The sequence below is a fragment of the Pteropus alecto genome, unplaced genomic scaffold (genome assembly GCF_000325575.1).
Source record: "Pteropus alecto unplaced genomic scaffold, ASM32557v1 scaffold95, whole genome shotgun sequence".
Lineage (NCBI taxonomy): Eukaryota > Metazoa > Chordata > Mammalia > Chiroptera > Pteropodidae > Pteropus > Pteropus alecto.
In genome coordinates this window covers 17653809-17673909 of record NW_006441071.1, presented here as the reverse complement: position 1 = coordinate 17673909, position 20101 = coordinate 17653809, and the positions used below count along the sequence as shown (strand labels likewise).

Below are 20101 nucleotides of genomic sequence, written 5' to 3'. Positions count from 1 at the left end.
ATGTCTCATTGAATAGAGAATATCAATAGAGATCAAACTTATAAAACAGAGCCAACTGTTTTATAAGTTTATGAAATTCTGGAGAAAATGCAATCACTGAAATAAAAGATTTACCAGTGGGGCTCAACAGATTTGTACAGGCAAAACAAAGCATAAGTGAACCTGAAAATAGGTCAACTGAGACTGTCTAGTCTGAGGAACAGAAAAGAAAAAAAAAAAAATGAATAGAATATAGGACACTGTCAAGTATATTAAAATCTGCATAAGAGAAGTCTCAGGAGATAGAAGAAAAAGAGGCAGAAAGAATACTTGAAAAAATAATGACCAAAAAATTTCCCAACTGTGATGAAAAACATTTATCTGCACATCCAAGAAGCTCAATTAATTGCAAGTAAAATAAACTCAAGGAGATTAACATCTAGAAACATCATAGTTAACTACTAAAAAATAAGAATTTTGAAGGCAAGAAAAAGTAATTCATGTATAAGAGACCCTCAATAAGATTAACAGCTAAAGCCTCATCAGAAACCATGGAGGCCAAAAGTCAGTGAGATGTCATATCCCAAAGTGCTGAAAGAACTGTATAATCAGCAAAACCATCATTCAAAAACAAAGAATTTACGACATTTACAGATAAACAAAAATTGAGAGAATTTATCACTAGCACACCTACTCTACAGGAAACACTAAAGTCAGTCTTTCAGGCTGAAACGAAAGGTCATTAGAAGTAACCTGAATCTATACAAAGAAATAAAGAGCACTAGTAAAGGTAACTACATAGGTAAATACAAAAGGTAATATAAATGTATTTATTGTTTGTAACTTTTCCTCCTATTTGATATTAAAGACAATTATGATATAATTTTTAAAAATTATCAATCAACCAATCATTTGGTCTTTGTCCCTGGTTCCTGGTTGAGAGTTCTTAAAAACACTTGGAATTTCCTGAATGAAAGGAGTATCTTGTGTATCTTGTTATTCATACCGAGCCTCTTTTGATGATACCTGATTTTATGCTAGTAAGATGATTCTTGGTAGGGTGCCTATATAGCTTCAGGATGGAGACTGGTTGCCACAAGAACTAACCACATGATTGGAGTGTTGGTACTTTCAGCCCCACTCGGACCTCAAAAAGGGGAGAAGGGTGAGAGACCAATGGCCAATAACTTAATCAATCATGCCCAGGTAATGAAACTTTGAAACTCGAACAATGAGGTTACAGAGCTTCTGGGTTAGTGAACATGTTCACGTGCAGGGAATGTGGTACACAAAGAGAGGAAACGGAAGCTCTATACATACCCTGTCCTATGTATCTCTTCCATTTGGCTGTTTCTGAGTTGTATCCTTTATAATAAACTAGTATTTGTTAAGTATAATGTTTTCTTGAGTTCTTCTGTGGGTCCTTCTAGCAAACACTAAACCTGAATGAAGGGGTGTGTGTGTGTGTAAACTGTATAAAAAAATAATTATAAAACTGTTGATAGACTTATAATTGTAAAAATATAATTTATATGAAAATAACACTACAAAAGAGGGAGTAGGAAATAAAGCTATACAGGAGCAAAGTCTTGTATACTACTGATATTAAGTTGGTATTAATATGAACTAGGTATTATAAATTAAGATATTATTAATTCTAAAGGCAGCCACTAAGAAAATAGCTCAAAAAATACATAGTAAAAAAAACAACAGGGATTTAATATAGTACAATAGAAAATATTTAATATAAAAGGTGGTAATAATTGGGGACTAGAGGAACAGTCATTAAGACATACTGAAAACAAATGAGCAAAATGGTACATGTAAAGTCCACCTTGTAAATGTAAATGGATTAAACACTCTAATTAAAAAGTAGAAGTAGGCAGAATATATAAAAATCTGTTATCTAACTATATACTGTTTATAAGAACAACATTTTGGATTGAAAGATACAAACAGGTTTAAAGTAAAAGGATGATATATTACAAAGTCAAACAGAACTTTTTATTTTCCCTCTCCTAGAATCTTCATTTTAGTAAAAGGCACCACTATCTATCAGCTGTGAAGTCAAAAAGTTAGATAAGATCCTTGATTCTACCACAATTTAATCCTTACACCTATTCTCTGAGTAAATATTATCAGCTGAATTTTTTTGAAACCATTATCACTTGCCTAGATGACCTCAACAGCCCCCTAATTAACTCCCTGCTTTTATTTTTGTCCCATATAGTCCATTCTCCATTAGGCAGTGCAGGGTGCTTTAAAAATAAATAAATAAACATAAACATACATACATGCTGTTTCTCTCTGGCTCTAAAATTTCTAAAGCCTTCTCACAGTTTTTCACTCCATACAGAATCAAATTCAATTTCTTTTCTTTTTTCTTCAAGGGTCTATCTATTATGGTCTTTGCCTACCTATATATCTGCTACTCCTCACGAACAATATTGGACCAAAGAGGACACTGAGGTAAGACTGTCAAAGTGTTTAGAAAAAATCTGTAATTTAGAATTTAATATCCAGCCATATTAATATTCTAGAGTGCCAAAAAGATATTTTCTGACATACAGGTACTCAGAACGTTCATGACCCAAAAAGCCTCTCTAAAACACCTACTCAAGATGTTCAACAAACCTCCCCTGCCCCAAATCCCTACTTCCTCAAAAGAAGGAGCCAGAAGTGTGATATAAAAAGATGATCTAATAAACCAATAAAACATATTATTAGGTCTGAATAAATAGACAGTAAAAAATAACCTTTTAAGTAACTGACAAAATTTCTGATGATATTGACAAGAGTACAGGATAAGGAAATAAAAGCTTACTAAGATTTGTCGTAAGTGGAAGAAAAAAAATACTAAATTTTTTTTGTAGAAAAATGTGTTATTTAAACTGTAAGAGTAATCAGTAGAATAGGTTTAGAATATATAACTTTAGGAAAAAAAACAGAGTAAGAAAACCGTGATCAACAGCGATAGAAAGAAAAGAGAGCAGGAGGAATCAAACAAAAAGCAAAGTAAGTAGAAAACAACTGTAAATGACTAGTTAAAACTCCTTTAACTGCTTGAAAAAGTTATCTCACACCAAATAGAAAAAAATTTCAAAACAAAAGCTAGTAATATTATTTACAGTAGATAAATCAAAATATGACACAGAAAGAACAAAATAAAGCTTTAAAATCTAAGAAGCGTAAACTAATATAATTTCAAAACAACACAAATCTATACTCAGAGAAGTACTGAACTTTAAAAATGAATAAATCAGGTAAAAAAAATAAAGTGGAACATTTGTGTAATATAATTATAGTAAGCCTGCTCTAACATATATCTCCACACCTAAAGACAGAGTAGATTCTTTTCAAATAGATGTAGAACATGTACAAAATCAAATATAAAATGAAAGTCCAAAAGAGGTCTCAAAAAATTTTAAAACAAAGTCATAGACCATATTTAGACCATGGCAATATAACCAGAACTCCACATAAAAAGGCTTAACAATTCCAAATCCATAAAAGTTAAATGAGAACTCCTTTATAACTTTAAATAAATGAAAATGATAAAATGAAAATGATAAAATCCTAACCTGAAAAAAAAGCATGTATCAACACATGTGAGATGTAGCCAAGAGATAACCAGAAAAAAGTTATACCCTAAAATGTATTTATTAAAAATTAAGATAAGCTCTACACAGCAAAGAAAATCATCAACAAAATGAAAAGGCAATCTGCCAAATGGGAAAGAATATCTGCAAATCATATATTTAATAAGAGGTTACTATCCAAAATATATAATGAATTCATATAACCCAATACCCCCAAAATTAAAAATCTGATTAAAAAATGAGTAGGAGATCTGAATGGACATTGTTCCAAAGAAGACAGAGATGACCAACAGGTACATGAAAAGATGCTGAATATCACTAGTTATCAGAGAAATGCCCACAATGATATATCACCTCACACCTGTTAGAATGGCTATTATCTAAAGGACAAGAAACAACAAGTATTAGCAAAGATATGGAGAAAAGGGAAACCTTATACACTGTTGGGGGACATGTAAATTAGTACAACTACTATGGAAAACAATTTGGAGGTTCCTAAAAAATTAAAAATATGACCTAGGACTTTCACTTCTGGGCATTTTTCCAAAAAAAAAAACCAAAAACATTTAACTTGCAAAATTATATGCACTCCCATCTTTATTGCAACATTATTTATAACAGCCAAGATATGGAAACAACCTAAGTGTCTACTGATAGGTGAATGGATAAAAAAACTGAGATATATATTTACATATGGAATATTTTCAACTATAAGAATGACATCCTGCCATTTATGACAATATAGATGAACCTTGAGGCCATTATGCTATGTGAAATAAGCAGAGAACAGATTAATGGTTGCCAGAGGTGGGGGGTTGGAGGGTTGGTGATATGAGTTGAAAGGTATAAACATCCAGTTAAAAAATTTTGTAAATATGTATGGTGATAGATATTAACTAGACTTATTATGGTGGTCATTTTGCAACAAACACAAATAACAAATCATGAAACTAATATAATGCTGTATCTCAATTATAACTCTTTTAAAAAAGGGAAAAAGCTAAAAATTCAAGAACTTATAAAAGTGGCAAACTCTGGCAAATATAATGGGAGAAGAAAGAAAATACTGGTCCAAGGAGTATAAAACTACTTGAAAAGTCAACATGATTCCGAAAAACCAGTTAAAGATGTAAAAAAGAAAAAAAATGAAATCTTAGACCCATCTCAAATGGTACAAAAAATCCTAAATATAAGAATTTCTAGCTGAATTTAGCAATGTATTAAAATACCAACTAAGAGTTATGACAGAAATGCAAATTAAAATACCAACTAAGAGTTATGACAGAAATGCAAGAATCATTCAACATCAGACAGCCTATCAACATGATACTCCTGTATGGGATTTAAAAGATGAATTTTATGCCATTTCTCTCCTAAACTCTAACTGTAATAGAAATGGAATAAAAGGAGTTCAATTCCACAAGGACAAAGAGAGGAATAAGGGAGGAGACACCAGCAACTAGAGATTTCAATAAATATTCAAAAGATGAAAGATAGTAAAAGGACTAATTTAGCAGCCTATTATAGGAACCACAAGGGAAAAGGTGAGTAAAGAGAAAAAAGTGAAAAGAGCTGAGTATTCCAAAAAAAAAAAAAGAGAAAAAGAAAAGGAAAGGAAAAAAATCCCAAAGACTCTTAGAACTAGAAAATGTCAAGTATAAAAGATATCACATAAAAGAGAATTACCCCCGCTCTACATCCTACTCAATGTCCCTGCACCCCCGACCCCATACACACCTTGAGCACATAACACCGGCAGCCAAGTTTCTGCCATGGAAATTTGGGATTTATTCTCTAGAGAAGCTAATGGAAGAGGCCCGGAATTTGAAGATAAAGGTGTAGAAAAAGGTGTATGGCTGAAAACAGAGATAAACCTAATGCTTCACCAAGAATGCTTCAAATTATATACAGCTACCCCTAAGATAGATAATTCGATATTTAGTTTCTGAATAGTCCTGGAAAATAGAAACCCATCTATATTTGGGGATCTGTTAACTAAAGAGCCCACTTTCTTGCCCAATCATTCTAAAATAATTTGCCATCAAGCGCTATCCACGAAAAAGAATTTGTAATCAGCTTTTTAATGCCCTATTCTTAACATAAACAACAGAATAAATTCCTTATAATTTAATTTCTGCTATTAAGGTAACTAAATCCAATTTAACCATTACCCTATTAAAAAACTATATAGCCACCCAGCTACAAAGATCATAATGCACATCTATGGATAGTTTTAAGCAAGTTTTCCTAATTATCCTCTGTGTTACTACTGTATTTCCAAATATTAGTTTCCCTTACAGATTAAGTTAATAGAGAATGAGGAGGATCTTAAGACAATTCCCAAAGAGGCTGTCCCATAATCCAGACATGAACACAAAAACTAGAGCGAATTAGCAAAATATAAACTTCAGTACAAAATCTTACATGTTTATCTTTCCTTTCTATAACATCTTGCTTTTGTTTACATTTTTGTGACGTCTCCTTAATATCTGTTGCCTGTAAGATTAAAACAGAAGGGGGGGAAGTTAGTTAAAAACTCAAGCAAACCAATTATGTGTCCCCACCCATCCAAATATTAAGTTGTTATGTAAGTTAACTCACAAAGTTTTTCCATGATTTCTTTCAAATCGAATACATAATTATCACCAAAAATACCAAGTTATTTGCAAATCTATAAAAGGTTATTCCTACTGATTCTAAAAATAACTGCAGCAATATGCATGTGTATGTTTATCTCTTCACATTTATTTTCTCATGTTCTTCCATTTAATCTTCAAAACAATCCTACAGGATAGCAAGGTCCATAACTTAAACCACTCAAAATAATCAATGACTCCAAAATCTCCCTAAAAGTTGAAAGCCATGATAAATAAAATTAAAATTTTAGTTATATTTTCAAATTACAGGTAATATTGCATATGCCATTTTACTAGTTATTCTAAGAAACATCAAGTTTCCTCTGTCGCCCTCCTCCAAAAAAGCATATAAATTACAAAACCAATATAATAAATTCACAAAAGGAGTTCAATGTTTCTAGGAATACTACTCTGAATCCTCCTGTAATTAAAATAATCACATTTCATTTTTCTCTTTTAATATCCTGAAATTTCTATATAGTAGTAACCTTCCAAGAGTGATAATTAGGATCTTGAACTGTGGTGGTAGAATTTCTAGTTAGGGAATCAAAGTTACAAGTAAACTGACAAAATATTTTAAAAGACTTGCAAAATATTTTTGTATTTGCTAAAATAAAATACAGGAAATCCAAAATTGACTAGAAAAGTACCTTCACTTTGATTTGAGACTCTAAATTGTGACGCTGCGTTTCAATTTCTTCAATTCGACGGGTCATAGGAATCTGCCCTTCTTTAAGTTTTCTCACTTCATCCTTCACTCGGTCACGAGCCAGTTTTACTTCTTCATATTCCTGACGAACATTTTCATATTCCTTGCAATTAATTAAAAAATAAAAATTAGAGCACTACTAGCTTAAACTAACACATATACTAAAATCAAGGTTCAGGAAGAAATTAAATCTATGAAAAGACTGTTTTGATATTCATTTGGCAGGTCGACTAATACAGACCTCTGAAACAACTTCAGAAATAATCAATACCAACATAATGACTTACTAAGAGTCTTGATACTCACTGAGAATTTATCTCCATAGCTAGGCAAGACTCCAATTTCCATCCCTTCGTTTCTGAAAAGTGCCTACTAAAATGAGGTTCTCTCGTCTCTCAATAAAGAAGGGACACAGGAACATAAAGATGCAAGAGTAATTCAGTTATGAAAAGTAAAAATGAAAAAAGTAGAAGATGAAAGGAAAACGGGTCAAAAAGAGAAAACAAAAGGAAACATGCAGGTGAAAATGATGCTTGTCATGTCACAGGAATATTTGCTAAAAAAATTAGTGGAGTACTAAGAGAGTATGCAGTAAGAGTAAATGGAATGAAGAAAAAAAACACAAATATTAGAGTAAATTTAAAAAGAAAAAGAAAACAACTGATAATCTTAGAAAAAGGGAAACCAAAGACTTCATAAAACTTCGTAAGACTTCCTAAGAGATAAAGTGGGTGCAATAATAATAATGGCCATAGGAAAAAATATAATCCAAATGAGGTAAAGAAAGGAAAAAGTTTAAGAATAGTGGAATTATGGGATAGGGTAGGGTGGAGCAGGGGCAAGGGTTGGGGAGGCCACAAATAGCCATATATTTTTCCATTCTAGTAATAATTATTCCTACCCTAAACTTGGAACAAACATTATAAAACTTTCTTACTCTGTTTCACTCACTGTAAAGGCATTGAGGGAATTTAATCTTTAGCCCAAACTGTGGTCTTAAATAATAAAATATATATCATACAGTGATTAGAAAGAAAACAGTAGGCTCAATAAAATTATGAAGCACACAAGATTATAATTAATAATCAACTACATGTGTTGCTGAATTTAATATTAGTGTTAGTTCTCAGTGACCTAAGGAGACTAAAAGATTTAATATTTACATGTATAATCATTTTTAAATCATTAACATTTTATAAAATAAACTATCTGTTGAGGACTCAAATCTGGAAAAATTAAGAGCATGGACTTAATCAAATGATATTTAATAAACAATAATAATAACACAGATAAATTTTATTATATATAATATATAAAGCAAAAATTAACAAAAGTACCTAATTTGATACAGAGTAATTAGTGCCTTCATTAAAACTTTTCTGCTACTTAAAGAATCACTATTTTTGCCTATAATAATTAAGACTTACCACCCATGGCCTTTTTGCTTCAAGCATCTCAATCAAATCTAAATGTCGCTTACGTTCATAGAACCTCTCCACATCTTGTTTATATCTTTCATTCCTCTGAATCATTTTCTCTAGATACTCAGTTTTCTCTTTGCATGAGGTCTAAAATAAGTATGTGTTTAAACAATTAGTTTAACTGAAAAAAGAAAACAGGTCAAATCTTTTAATAAAAAATGTACAATGTCAGTGAAATTTCACAATAAACAATTCATGAAAGTTCTTAAGAACTGTGTAAAATGAACATGCATACCTAAGTTCTAGTCTAATCTCTATAATTTATTAGTAATGTGACTGTGAGAAAGCCTTGCCACATCTCTGAGCCTGGACTCTTCCTGCCTTAAAAGAAGACAGCAATCTGCCCCATTCACCTCAAGGACAGATTTTACTTGCTGTAGGTAAAGGCTCGACAAAAGCTGTAATGTGATATATGAATAACAGGTAAAATTATTATTAATATGTTATGAACACCATGACGTAAGGACTTAGAAATGAGATGAAGGAGAACTAAAATTTAGTCTTTATACTGCAAATTAACAAAAGCAGAGATGTACTCAGAACTAAGAAAGAACATGTTTTCTTTCAGAGGACTGCAGGTAGTTTCAGTTTCAGTGAGTGTTTCAGATGAGAGTATTAGATTGCCTGAAGTGGGGAAAAGTGAAGGGACTGACAGAGTATCTGAAGTAGGATAAAATAATTACAACTCCTTTGGTCATTAACTCTGAATAAGTATAATAATAAAAATAATATTAAATTACAGCAAAACATATTATCAAGTATAGACATTACAGTTTGAGAGCATTTGTTTACAAGGTTCCTTATTACAAAAATTTACCAAATTATTTTAGTTGACAGAACATAGAAAATGATTCCTTAAATAAAACACCTTTCAGTGATATTTTAAAGATATTTTAATTTATATTTTTATTAAATAAAATTTCAACACTGCTACTTAATGTACAGTTTTCTTACAAAGTCGACCCTGACGCAACTGAACAAAGATGAGAACTGGTTCAACGTAGACCTCTATTAAAAGCTATATGATATTTGCTGTATTACCCAAGGCATTACACAGTGCCTGGCATGAAGTAGGTATTTAATAAATATTGAATAAATAAAAAAAATAATACCAAAGCATACAGAGAAAAAAAAAATACTCCTTAATATCATTATTAGTTCCTTAGAAATTCAATTAATAACATGTATTTGATGAAATGGTAGTCAAATTTTTCAAACTTTACATTATCAAATCCATTCTCACTTTTTGTCACCTAATTTAATTAATGTTAGCAATACAATCCTTGGTGGAAAAAAAACTGCAAATATATGAATTCACTCAATGAATCAGAATTTACTCTCTCACATTTTGAGACACCAAAATCAATGAGAAACAATAAAAATAAGCTGTCCACTTATAAATACCTCTAGTTGTTTCTCTTTCTCCCTGAAGTTTTTGAGTTCACAGTGGTATCTGTGCATTTCTGGAGGACCAATTGACTTCTCAGTAGCTTCAAGGAGTTCAATTTTACTGAGTTTAGCAAATTCCCCAACTTTATCCTAGAGTACAAAACTTAAATATCAGTAACTATTATCATTTATAAGTATCTTCAAAACATATTTCAATTATCACGCTTGTCAAGATGAAAGTCAGTTAAAAGAAAAAACTTTTTTTGAGATGTGGTCTTAATATAAACAAACCCTCTTTCATATATTATCCTTTATAACAAAAAAATAAACCTAAAAGCAACAAATGAACAGGGCAGAGACACATGGACAATGGACTAGTGGTTACCAGAGGGAAGAGGGGAGGGGGGAATTTAAATCATTTCTTCATTTTAAAATAAGTAAGAAAAAAATTTAAGGTATGAACGGTTATCTTTTTGAGAACCTTTAAAATATCTGTCAATATTCCCAAGTTGAAATATTTATATACATATAATACATTTATATGCATATACATAATATTTATATGTATATAACATTTATACATATAATAAATAATTTGTCTTAGTCTCCTAAGTCAAAATGATCATTATCTACCACACATCAATGAGAATGCTAGAAGTTAAAAAGAGGCAATTTTAAACATCTACTGCTGAAAACTATCTGACATCAGCTGACAAATGCTTTTAAATTTTAATTTTTATTTAATTTAAACATATGTAATCAAATCATTTCTGAAGAAAAAAATTAACTATAATTCAATTACTAGGCAACATTCAAAGACAAATTTAAAGGTATTTAACTTTAACATTTAACATGTATCATCAGGATGTTTTATTTTTATTAGACAAACTTAAAATATGAAAAGATTTTAGAAGGCACACCTAAAGATTTAAGAGTTTTAGTATATCAAAGATTTTATACAAAAACACTGATTAAGATGTTGCTTATTCAAACAAACTCATAGACACAGACAACAGTATGGTGGTTACAAGAGGGGGAGAGGGTGAGAGAAGGTTGAAGAGGGTAAAGAGGGTCAAATACATGGTAACAGAAGGGGACTAAACTTTGGGTGGTGAACACACATTGGAATATACAGGTGATGCATAATAGAATTGGACACTTGAAACTTATATAAATCTTACTAACCAAGATCACCCCAATAGATTTAATTTAAAAACTTGTTTATTAAAACTTTAAGAGCCTGCAACAAATGGAAGCACACAGGAATTCAAGCTACTCTCTGGACTTAAAAATTATACAACTTTATTTCCTGTACAATACTCTATAACTTAGGACATTTTATTAATTCAAAATTTCCAAATTACTACAAATTAATAATTTTATAACGATAAGAGATAAGATGTTACCTTTTATAAAGAACCTTGAGTATTAAGACTGCTATGCTCGGTTTTAACAGTAACCATTATAATATTCCTCATAAAGTATTTACATTCTTTATAAAGCATAAAGAAGAAACATTATACACAAAACCTTCCATCTTTATATTTAATTGTCTCATACCTGAGGTAGAAACTGGCAAAGATTGCTCACTTGAATATTTAAGGCAGCAACCTGCTCTTCTACTACTTTCTGGGTTGTTGATTTTTTGTTGATGAACCAAAAGGACTGATTTTTTGCCACATCAATTTCACGGGTAATTACAAGATTTCCAGAAGTCCTGAACCTAGTTAAAAAATAATTTTAAAATCTTAATATTCAAAATGTATTGTAAAAAATTATTTTAGAAATAAAATTCATAAAATTCTCTTGCACCAAAGGTTGCCAGAGAGAATTATGTTTTTTCCTTTTGATATTATGACCCCTCCTCCAAAGAGGAAAACTTTGAATTTTATTATTAATAATACACGACTGACCACATGTAAGTTACTACACTCTTTCAACAATCAAAATTATTTAATCTGTTAAAATAAAATCAAAACAAATGCCAATACCAATTCCCAAACACTGCCAGAGGATGTGCATATCTGGAGTTATTTATCTTATAATCATTATGCTATTCTCCAATTTCATGTATTGACTGCAATTCAAGATGGGTTGGTACATAAAAGCACGTAACAGTTAAACCTTGAAACTCACTGTACTTGGAAAATATATGAATGAAACCAACTCTTGCATATACATTTCCAGACATCAAAACTAGCCTGCCTATTCAAGTAGCCTATGGCTTCTTCTTATCACGTAATCTACTCTGAATTCAGAGGGGACTACATCACAGAGCTATATAGGAATATTAATCAGTAAAGTATCTAAATGAAGGGTATTTACTTATTTCTTGCTTTTAGAAGTACTACTGCTCCACACCTCCCATCTATTCATCCATCTTCTTCACTTGGAATCAGCAGCATGTGGTAGAAAGATAAATTATTGGTATCCAATGGCTAAAGGACAATGATAATTTATAAATGTATATACAGATTATACTGTAATTAAATGCTAAGATTTTAGAACTTAAAAAAGTTTTAAACTTTCATTTCCAGCAGAATGACTAATAAAGTACCCTTTTTGATTTTCATACTATAAACCAAAATTAATAGATAAAACACTAAAATATCTTCATAAATCCATTATTAGTTAGCATGAAAGCAAGGAATTCTGTCTAAATTCCCAGAGCAGATGGGAAGCCAAGAGTGAAAAAAATGAAATAGGCTTTTATCCTGAAGGCCAACCAGGTAATCTTGCACATTCATTTTCATTATCTCCTGGGAGAAGGGCGTTGCAGACACAGGCCAGAGCTACCAAGATGGAGTGTCTAATAGAAACCAACCCAAAAAGGCTATATTCTCACGTAAGGGAGGACTAGAAATATTCCTCTAACACCATTTCTCCCTCTTCCTTCTCCTCTACCACCTCTACTATCACCACCACTGTCACTACCACCGACAGCAAGGTAAATTATTTTCTCAAACAATAGCTTGAACTGTAAAAAATCTCCCAAGAGTAACTAACAAGTCTGTCTCAATCAGACTTATATCTTCATGTTATATGACATACCTAAGAAGGTTCAAAAACCCTCAAACTGAGAATTGTCTATTGTGATTCTGGATTGAAAGTATCCAATATTCTGTGACAGAAGTGAATAAAAATTCCTGCAAGAATCTACCTTAATCCTCAAAGAATGAACACAGATAAAGTTCAAAGAGAAAGGCGCAGCTCATTGGCAACACACACATACGCACACGCGCACCAGCAAGAGTAAGGACTAGCAGAAATAACAAAGTAGAATCATAGTGAAATCAGTAAAGTCAAGAATAAAATATATTTATTATTTTTTAAGAAAAGACTGAAAATATAAGTAAATAACAAGAACTAAAGAGAAATAAATCTAGAATGCCGCACAGACACATAAAAAGATAAGAAATATGAAAGATGTTAAGAGACATGGATAACTGAGTAAAAAAAACTAATATCTGTCTGAATTCTAGAAGGGAAACAGAGAATGGGTCAGTAGCAATACTTGAAGAGATAATAGATAGATAAGAATTTTCCAAATCAGATTTAAGAAGCTCATAAAATCTCTAGCAAAATAAAAAATAAACCCTCACCTATATACATGATGTGAAACTATAAAACACCAAAAATAGAGATATTTCAAAAGCCTCTTGAGAGAAACAGAATTACTACCAAAGAAACTATGATTAGGTTCACAGCAGGAGACAATGGAATTATACTTTGCATGTGCTGAGAAAAGACCTGTAGAATTTTATACCTATCAAATATATCTTTTAAGATTTAGAGTAAAATCACATTTTCAGATAAAAACTAAGTGTTCCTCTAGAAGACCCTCATTAAAGGAAACTTTAAAGAATGTCCTCTAGAAGGAATCCTAGAGAGAAGAATGGAAATGTGAGAAAGAATGAAAGCAAAGCAAAGAGAAAATATGTGGGAGTAATTTTAAACAAATACTGACAATATAAATAATAGATATATCTTGATGGGCTTAAAAAAACAAGGTAGAATTAAAATAGCATACAAATTCAGAGAAGCTATTAAAATAAAAGTACACTAAGGTCTTTATTTAGTAGGAAGATAAAGATATTTAAGTCTAGACTGTAAATAAAGTATTTACGTTAAGGTACTTATGGTCAAGATGGCGGAGTATATAAATGCTGTGCTCGCCTCCACCCATGACCAAATCAAAATTACAACTAAATTACAGAATCATCACTGAGAACTACCTGAAGACTAAGCTGAAAAGACATCCTATAACTAAGAATATAAAGAAAAAGCCAAGTCGAGACTGGTAGGAAGGACAGAGACACAAAACGGGCAGGTCCCAAATCCTTGGTATGGCAATTTAGAATTGGGAGGTACATTTTGGCTGTGAAGGTCTCCCCTGAGGAGTGAAGGGTTCCAGCACCAGACCCAGCTCCCCAGCTTGGGGCACCAGTGCCTGGAAGAGGAGTCCTTATAACATCTGGTTTTGAAAACCAGCAAGGATTGCATCTGAGTGAGAAAGTGGGATACTGGAATCCCAGGCATTCCCACTGAGGAGCCTGAGCATGGACTCACTTACTCTGGGCTCCAGTTTGGTGGTGACCACTGGAAGAGCTTCAGGAACATATGTGAAGAAACTGAATTGACTGGCTTCAGGGTGAAGGCCAGAAAGGCAAGGGTTGGGGAAGCTCTCTCCAGGGACATAAGTGCTGCAAGGTACCACTACTCCTTTGTTGAGCCCTCCACCCACCCAGCTGGCAAGTGAAAGAGAATACCAAATCTGTGCTCTCCATTAACCTAACACCTCTGATCTCACCCTGGTGATTCCCTGACACCCCATTACACTCAATTCATGTACCCAGCCCCAGCTACTTCCAGCAGATTTTCCACTCAAGTGGCCTCCTCAACTTCCACAACAGACTTTTGTAAGATCTCTCGAAGGTCCACAAACCCCAAACAAGTAGCAGGTGGTATCAGCGTGATCTGTTCCTCCTGCTAAGCAGCTCCAAGTCCAGGACAAGTGGCAACCGGTCTCAACTTGCATTAGGCAACCACAGACTTGCTATAAGCTGTGGCCAATGTTGGCCTGGAATGTAGCTTCAACTAAGCTGCCACACACCTGGTACATGAATGGCTGGCCTTAGTTCACATTGTGGTGCCCATCAGAGGGTCTCAAGCTCAACATGAGTGGCAGCCAGTCTTGGTGTTCAGCATAGCCTCTCTCAAGCATCTCTAAGCATAGCACAAACAGCAACCAAACTGCAGATTACTGTGTAGAACCCACTAGGCAGTCCCAAGATGGGCATGAATGGCAGCTGACTTTCACTTACACCAAAGGCCCTACCAAGAGCCTCCAGAACCAACACAACCAGTGGACAGCTTCATACCACACCTGAGCACCACTCAATCAGCTCCACAAATGACACCAGAGCCCCGCCAAAACACTGCTTACTCTGTGAGGCCAGCCCCTGTACAAAGCTTGTCTGCTATACTCATGGCCAACCCTGATAGCCAGTCAGCCCGAGGATCAATCCCAACTACTGGCATGCCAACAGCAATCAAGGCTCAACTACAACAGGAGAGCAAACACAACCCACACAAGGGATGCTCCTGGAGCACCTGACTCAGGTGAACAGAGAAACTGTACCACCAAGCCTCACCTACTACACAAGGCCAACCAGACTGGGAGATGGAACAGATCTACCTAATACATAAAGACAAACACAGCGTATCAGCCAAAATGAGGAGACAGAAACCTGTCCCAAGTGAAAGAACAAGACAAAACTCCAGAAAAAGAACTAAATGAAATGGAAACAAGCAAACTACCAGATACGAGTTCAAAACACTAGTTATAAAGATGTTCAATGAACTTAGGTGAAGAATAGATGAATTCAGTGAGGATTTAGACAAAGAGGGAGAGACCACAAAAAAGAACCAGTTAGAAAAGAACACATTAGATGAAATTAACAGGAGACTAGATGAAGCAGAGGATCAAATCAGCGATTTAGAAGACAAGGTAGTAAAAACAACCAATCAAAACAGAAAAAGGAAAAGAATATATGTTGATTCTGAGACAACATCAAGCTTCATTCTCATCATAGGGTACCAGAAAGAGAAGACAGAGCACAAGGGATTGAAAACCTATTTGAAGAAATAATGACTGAAAACTTCACTAACCTGGCAAAGGAAATAGATATATAAAACCAGGAAGTGCAGAGTGCTTAACAAGATGAACCCAGAGAGGCTCACACAGGTACACATCAGAGTTAAAATGCCTAAAGTTAAAGACAAAGAGAGAATCTTAAAAGAGAAAAGCCATAAGTTACACATGAGGGAGTGACTGTCATTTGATTTTTCAACAGAAACTTTGCAAGACAGAGGGAGTGCCGTGAAATATTCAATGGGATGAATAGCAAGGACCTATAACCAGGATTGCTCTACCCAGTAAAGCTATCATTTAGAATCAAAGGTGAGGTAGTTTCCTAGGCAAGAAAAAGCCAAAGGAGTTCATTACCACTAAACCAGTATTACAAGAAATGTTAAAAGGATTTATTTAGGTAGAAAAGATAAAAAATATGAATAAAAAATTTTCAAAAATTCTCACTGACAAAAGCAAACAGTAAAAGCAATGGACCAACCAACTATAAAGTTATTACAAGGTTAGAAGGCAAAAGTAGGAAGATCACGTGTACTAACAACAATAAATTAACAAATACAGGAAAAACAAAAACAAAAAAAAATGACAAAAACAAAAACGTGGAGGGGATGACTAAAAATTATAGTGACTTTAGAATCTGTTTGAAGTTAAGCAACCATCAACTTATAACAGACTCATTTAAACATAGCTTGGTATATATATAAAGGACATGGTAATCACAAACCAAAAATCTACAAGAGACATTTAAGAAATAAAGACAAAGGAATCCAAGTTAAACTACAGAGTTTAATCAACAAAATGAACAAGAGAATAAGAACAGAGAAGAACTACGAAAACAATCGGAAAACAATAAGATGTCAATAACTACATATCTATTAGTAATTACTTCTAACGTAAACAGACTAAATAATTTCTCCAATCAAAAGACATAGGGTGGCTAAGTGGATAAAAAAAAAACAAGACCTGTACATATGCTGCCTACAAGAGACCCACGTCATAGTGAGTGACACGCACAGACTGAAAGTAAAGGGATGGAAAAAGGTATTTCATACACATGAAATTGGGGAAAGAAACCTAAGGTAGCAGTGCTTACGACAGAGAAAATAGGCTCTATAACAAGGACTGTAGCAAAAGACAAAGAAGGCCATTTCATAATGACAAAGGATCGATCCAACAAGAGGGCATAACTCTCGTAAACATCTATGCATCCAACGTAGGATCACCTCAAGATATAAAGCAAATATTGACTAATATAAAGCAGAGATCAATAACAATATAGTCATAGTAGGGAACTTTAACACCCCACTAACATCCATATGTAGATCATCCAGACAGAAAATCAACAAGGAAACAGTGGCTTTAAATGACACATTTAGATCAAATTAACTTAATTGATATTTTTAGGACATTTCACCCAAAAGCAGCAGAATATACATTCTTCTCAAGTACATGTGGAACATTTTCCAGGACAAACCACAGGTGAGGCCACAAAACAAGTCTCAACAAATTTAAGAAGACTGAAATCATATCAAGCATTTTCTCTGATCACAGTGGTATAAAACTAGAAATCAATTACAAAAAGAAAACTGAAAAACATACAGACATGGAGGCTAAATGACATTCAACTAAACAATTAATGGGTTAACAACAAGATCAGGGAAGAAATCAAAAGAAAGCCTGAGATAATTGAAAATAAAAACATAACATCCATTTATGACACAAACTCTCAGCACAGTGGGGGCATAGGAAACATACCTCAACATATTAAGTCCATGTCTGACAAACCCACAGCTAACATCATACTCAATCTGACCAACCCACAGTTTAACAGCATACTCTAGGGAACATACCTCAACATAACATAGGCCATATCTGCAAACCCACAGCTAACATCATACTCAAGTGGACATTCTTGTCTTGTTCTCAATCTTGTTTAAGATCACTTTCGCCACTTTCATTCAACAGTTTTGGAAGTCCTAGCCACAACATTCAGACAAGAAAAAGAAATGAAAGGCATCCAAATTGGAAAGGAAGAAGTAAAACTGTAAATGGCATACTATATAGAGAGAACCCTAAAGAATGCACTAAAAAATATTAGAACTCGTAAATGAATTCAGTAAAGTAGCAGGACACAAAACTAACATTCAGAAACTGATTGCATTTTTACCCACCAATAACAAACCATCAAAAAGAGAAGTTAAGAACACAATTCCATTTACAATTGCATTAAAAAACAAAACAAAACAAAAAAACAAACCTAAGAACATGTTTTTATTTTTTACCACCAATGAGGTAAAAGACCCGTACTAAGAAAAGTATAAGACACTGAATGGAAGGATATACATGAATAGGAAGAATATAATGCACATAAATGGAAGGATATACATGAATAGGAAGAATTCACATTGTTAAAATGTCCATACTACTGAAAGCAATCTATAGAGTCAATGCAATCTCCACCAAAAATACCAATGGCATTTTTCATAGAATTATAATGAATAATTCTAAAATTTATATAGAATCACGAAAGACCCCAAATAGAGAAAGCAATCTTGAGAAATAAGAACAAAGTTAATGGCATCACATTACCTGATATCAAACTGTACTACGAGACTATGGTAATCAAAACAGCATAGTACTGGCATAAAAACAGACACACAGAGCAATGGAACAGAGAATAAATAATGGGGTGAAGACAGTCCCTTCAATAAATGGTGTTGGGTAAACTAGACAGATTTATGAAAAAAAAAAGAAACTAGACCACTTTCCTACACCATATACAAGAATAAAATTAAAATGGATTAAAGACTTAAATGTAAGACCTAAAACCATAAACCTCCTAGAAGAAAACATAGGGAGTAAACTCTGACATGGCTTTCAGTAACATTTTTTTAGCTGTCTCCTCAGGCAAAGAAAACAAAAGAAAAAAAATAACAAACGGAACTACGCCAAACTAAAAAGATTTGCACAGCAAAGGAAACCATCAACAAAACAAAAAGACAACCTACTAAATGGGAGAAGATGTTAATATTACACCTGATGGGGTTAATATCCAAAATATGTAAAGAACTCATAGAACATAACACACAAAAATAATAATAATAATAATCTGATCAAAAAACAGGCAGAGGACTTGAACAGACATTTCTCCAAAGACATACAAATGGCCAATAGACATGAAAACAGGCTCAACATCACTAATCATCAGAGAAATTCAAATCAAAACCACAATATCACCTCACATCTGTCAGAATGGGCAACATAATTAAATCAACAAACAAGTGTTGATGATGATGTGGAAAAAAGGAAACCCTCGTGTATTGTTGGGGGGACTGAAAATCGGTATAGCACTAGGAAAAAGTTTGGAAGTGCCTCAAAAAACTAAAGATAGAACTGCCTTATGACCCAGCAATTCCACTCTGGGTATTTATCTAAAGAAATCCAAAACACTAATTCAAAAAGATATACACACCCCTATGTTCACTGTAGCCAAGATATGAAAGCAACCTAGATGAATAGACAAAGAAGTTGTACATATATACAAGGAATAGTACTCAGCCATAAAAAAGAACGAAACTTCCCATTTATAACAACATGGATAGACAACATGGGTGTTATGCTAAGTGAAACAAATCAGACAAAGACAAATATCGTATGATTTCGCTTGTATGTGGAATCTACAAAACAAAATAAAACAGACACATACTCAGATACAGAGAACAAATTGATGGTTGTCAGATAGAAAGGGATTTGGGGATATGCGTGAAAAGGGGAAAAAATAAAGATGTACAAATCGCCAGTTATAAAAACAGTCACAGGGATAAAAGTATAGCATAAGGAACACAGCCATTAATAATTGTAATAACTAGACTTATCAGGGTACTAGACTTATCAGGGTACTAGATGGGTACTAGACTTATCAGGGTGATCACTTCGTAAGTTATATAAATGTCTAATCACTATGCTGTATACCCAAAACTAATGTCAACTGTAATTGAAAAAAAAAAAAAAGAATTAAAAAGAAAAAAGAGGTGAAGAGGCTATCTACAAACTAGGGAGAGAAGGCTCAGAGGAAATCAACCCTCATACTTGATCTTGGACTCTAACCTCCAGAATTGCAAGAAGATAAATTTCAATTATTTGAGCCACTCTGTGGT

General features: G+C 33.2%; 1 protein-coding gene across 4 annotated transcripts in view; it reads right to left on the bottom strand.

Moving 5' to 3' along the window:
* Positions 1 to 20101, bottom strand: part of SMC5 (structural maintenance of chromosomes 5) — an 85858-nt gene that overhangs the window by 46011 nt on the left and 19746 nt on the right. For all 4 annotated transcript variants that reach the window (XM_025051388.1, XM_006918408.3, XM_025051389.1 and 1 more), the window contains exons 4-8: positions 11354 to 11516; positions 9809 to 9943; positions 8351 to 8491; positions 6865 to 7026; positions 6003 to 6074 (exon numbers count right to left, since the gene is read on the bottom strand). In XM_025051388.1, the coding sequence (XP_024907156.1) occupies positions 6003 to 6074; positions 6865 to 7026; positions 8351 to 8491; positions 9809 to 9943; positions 11354 to 11516 (673 nt within the window). The remainder of the gene's footprint in view (positions 1 to 6002; positions 6075 to 6864; positions 7027 to 8350; positions 8492 to 9808; positions 9944 to 11353; positions 11517 to 20101) is intronic.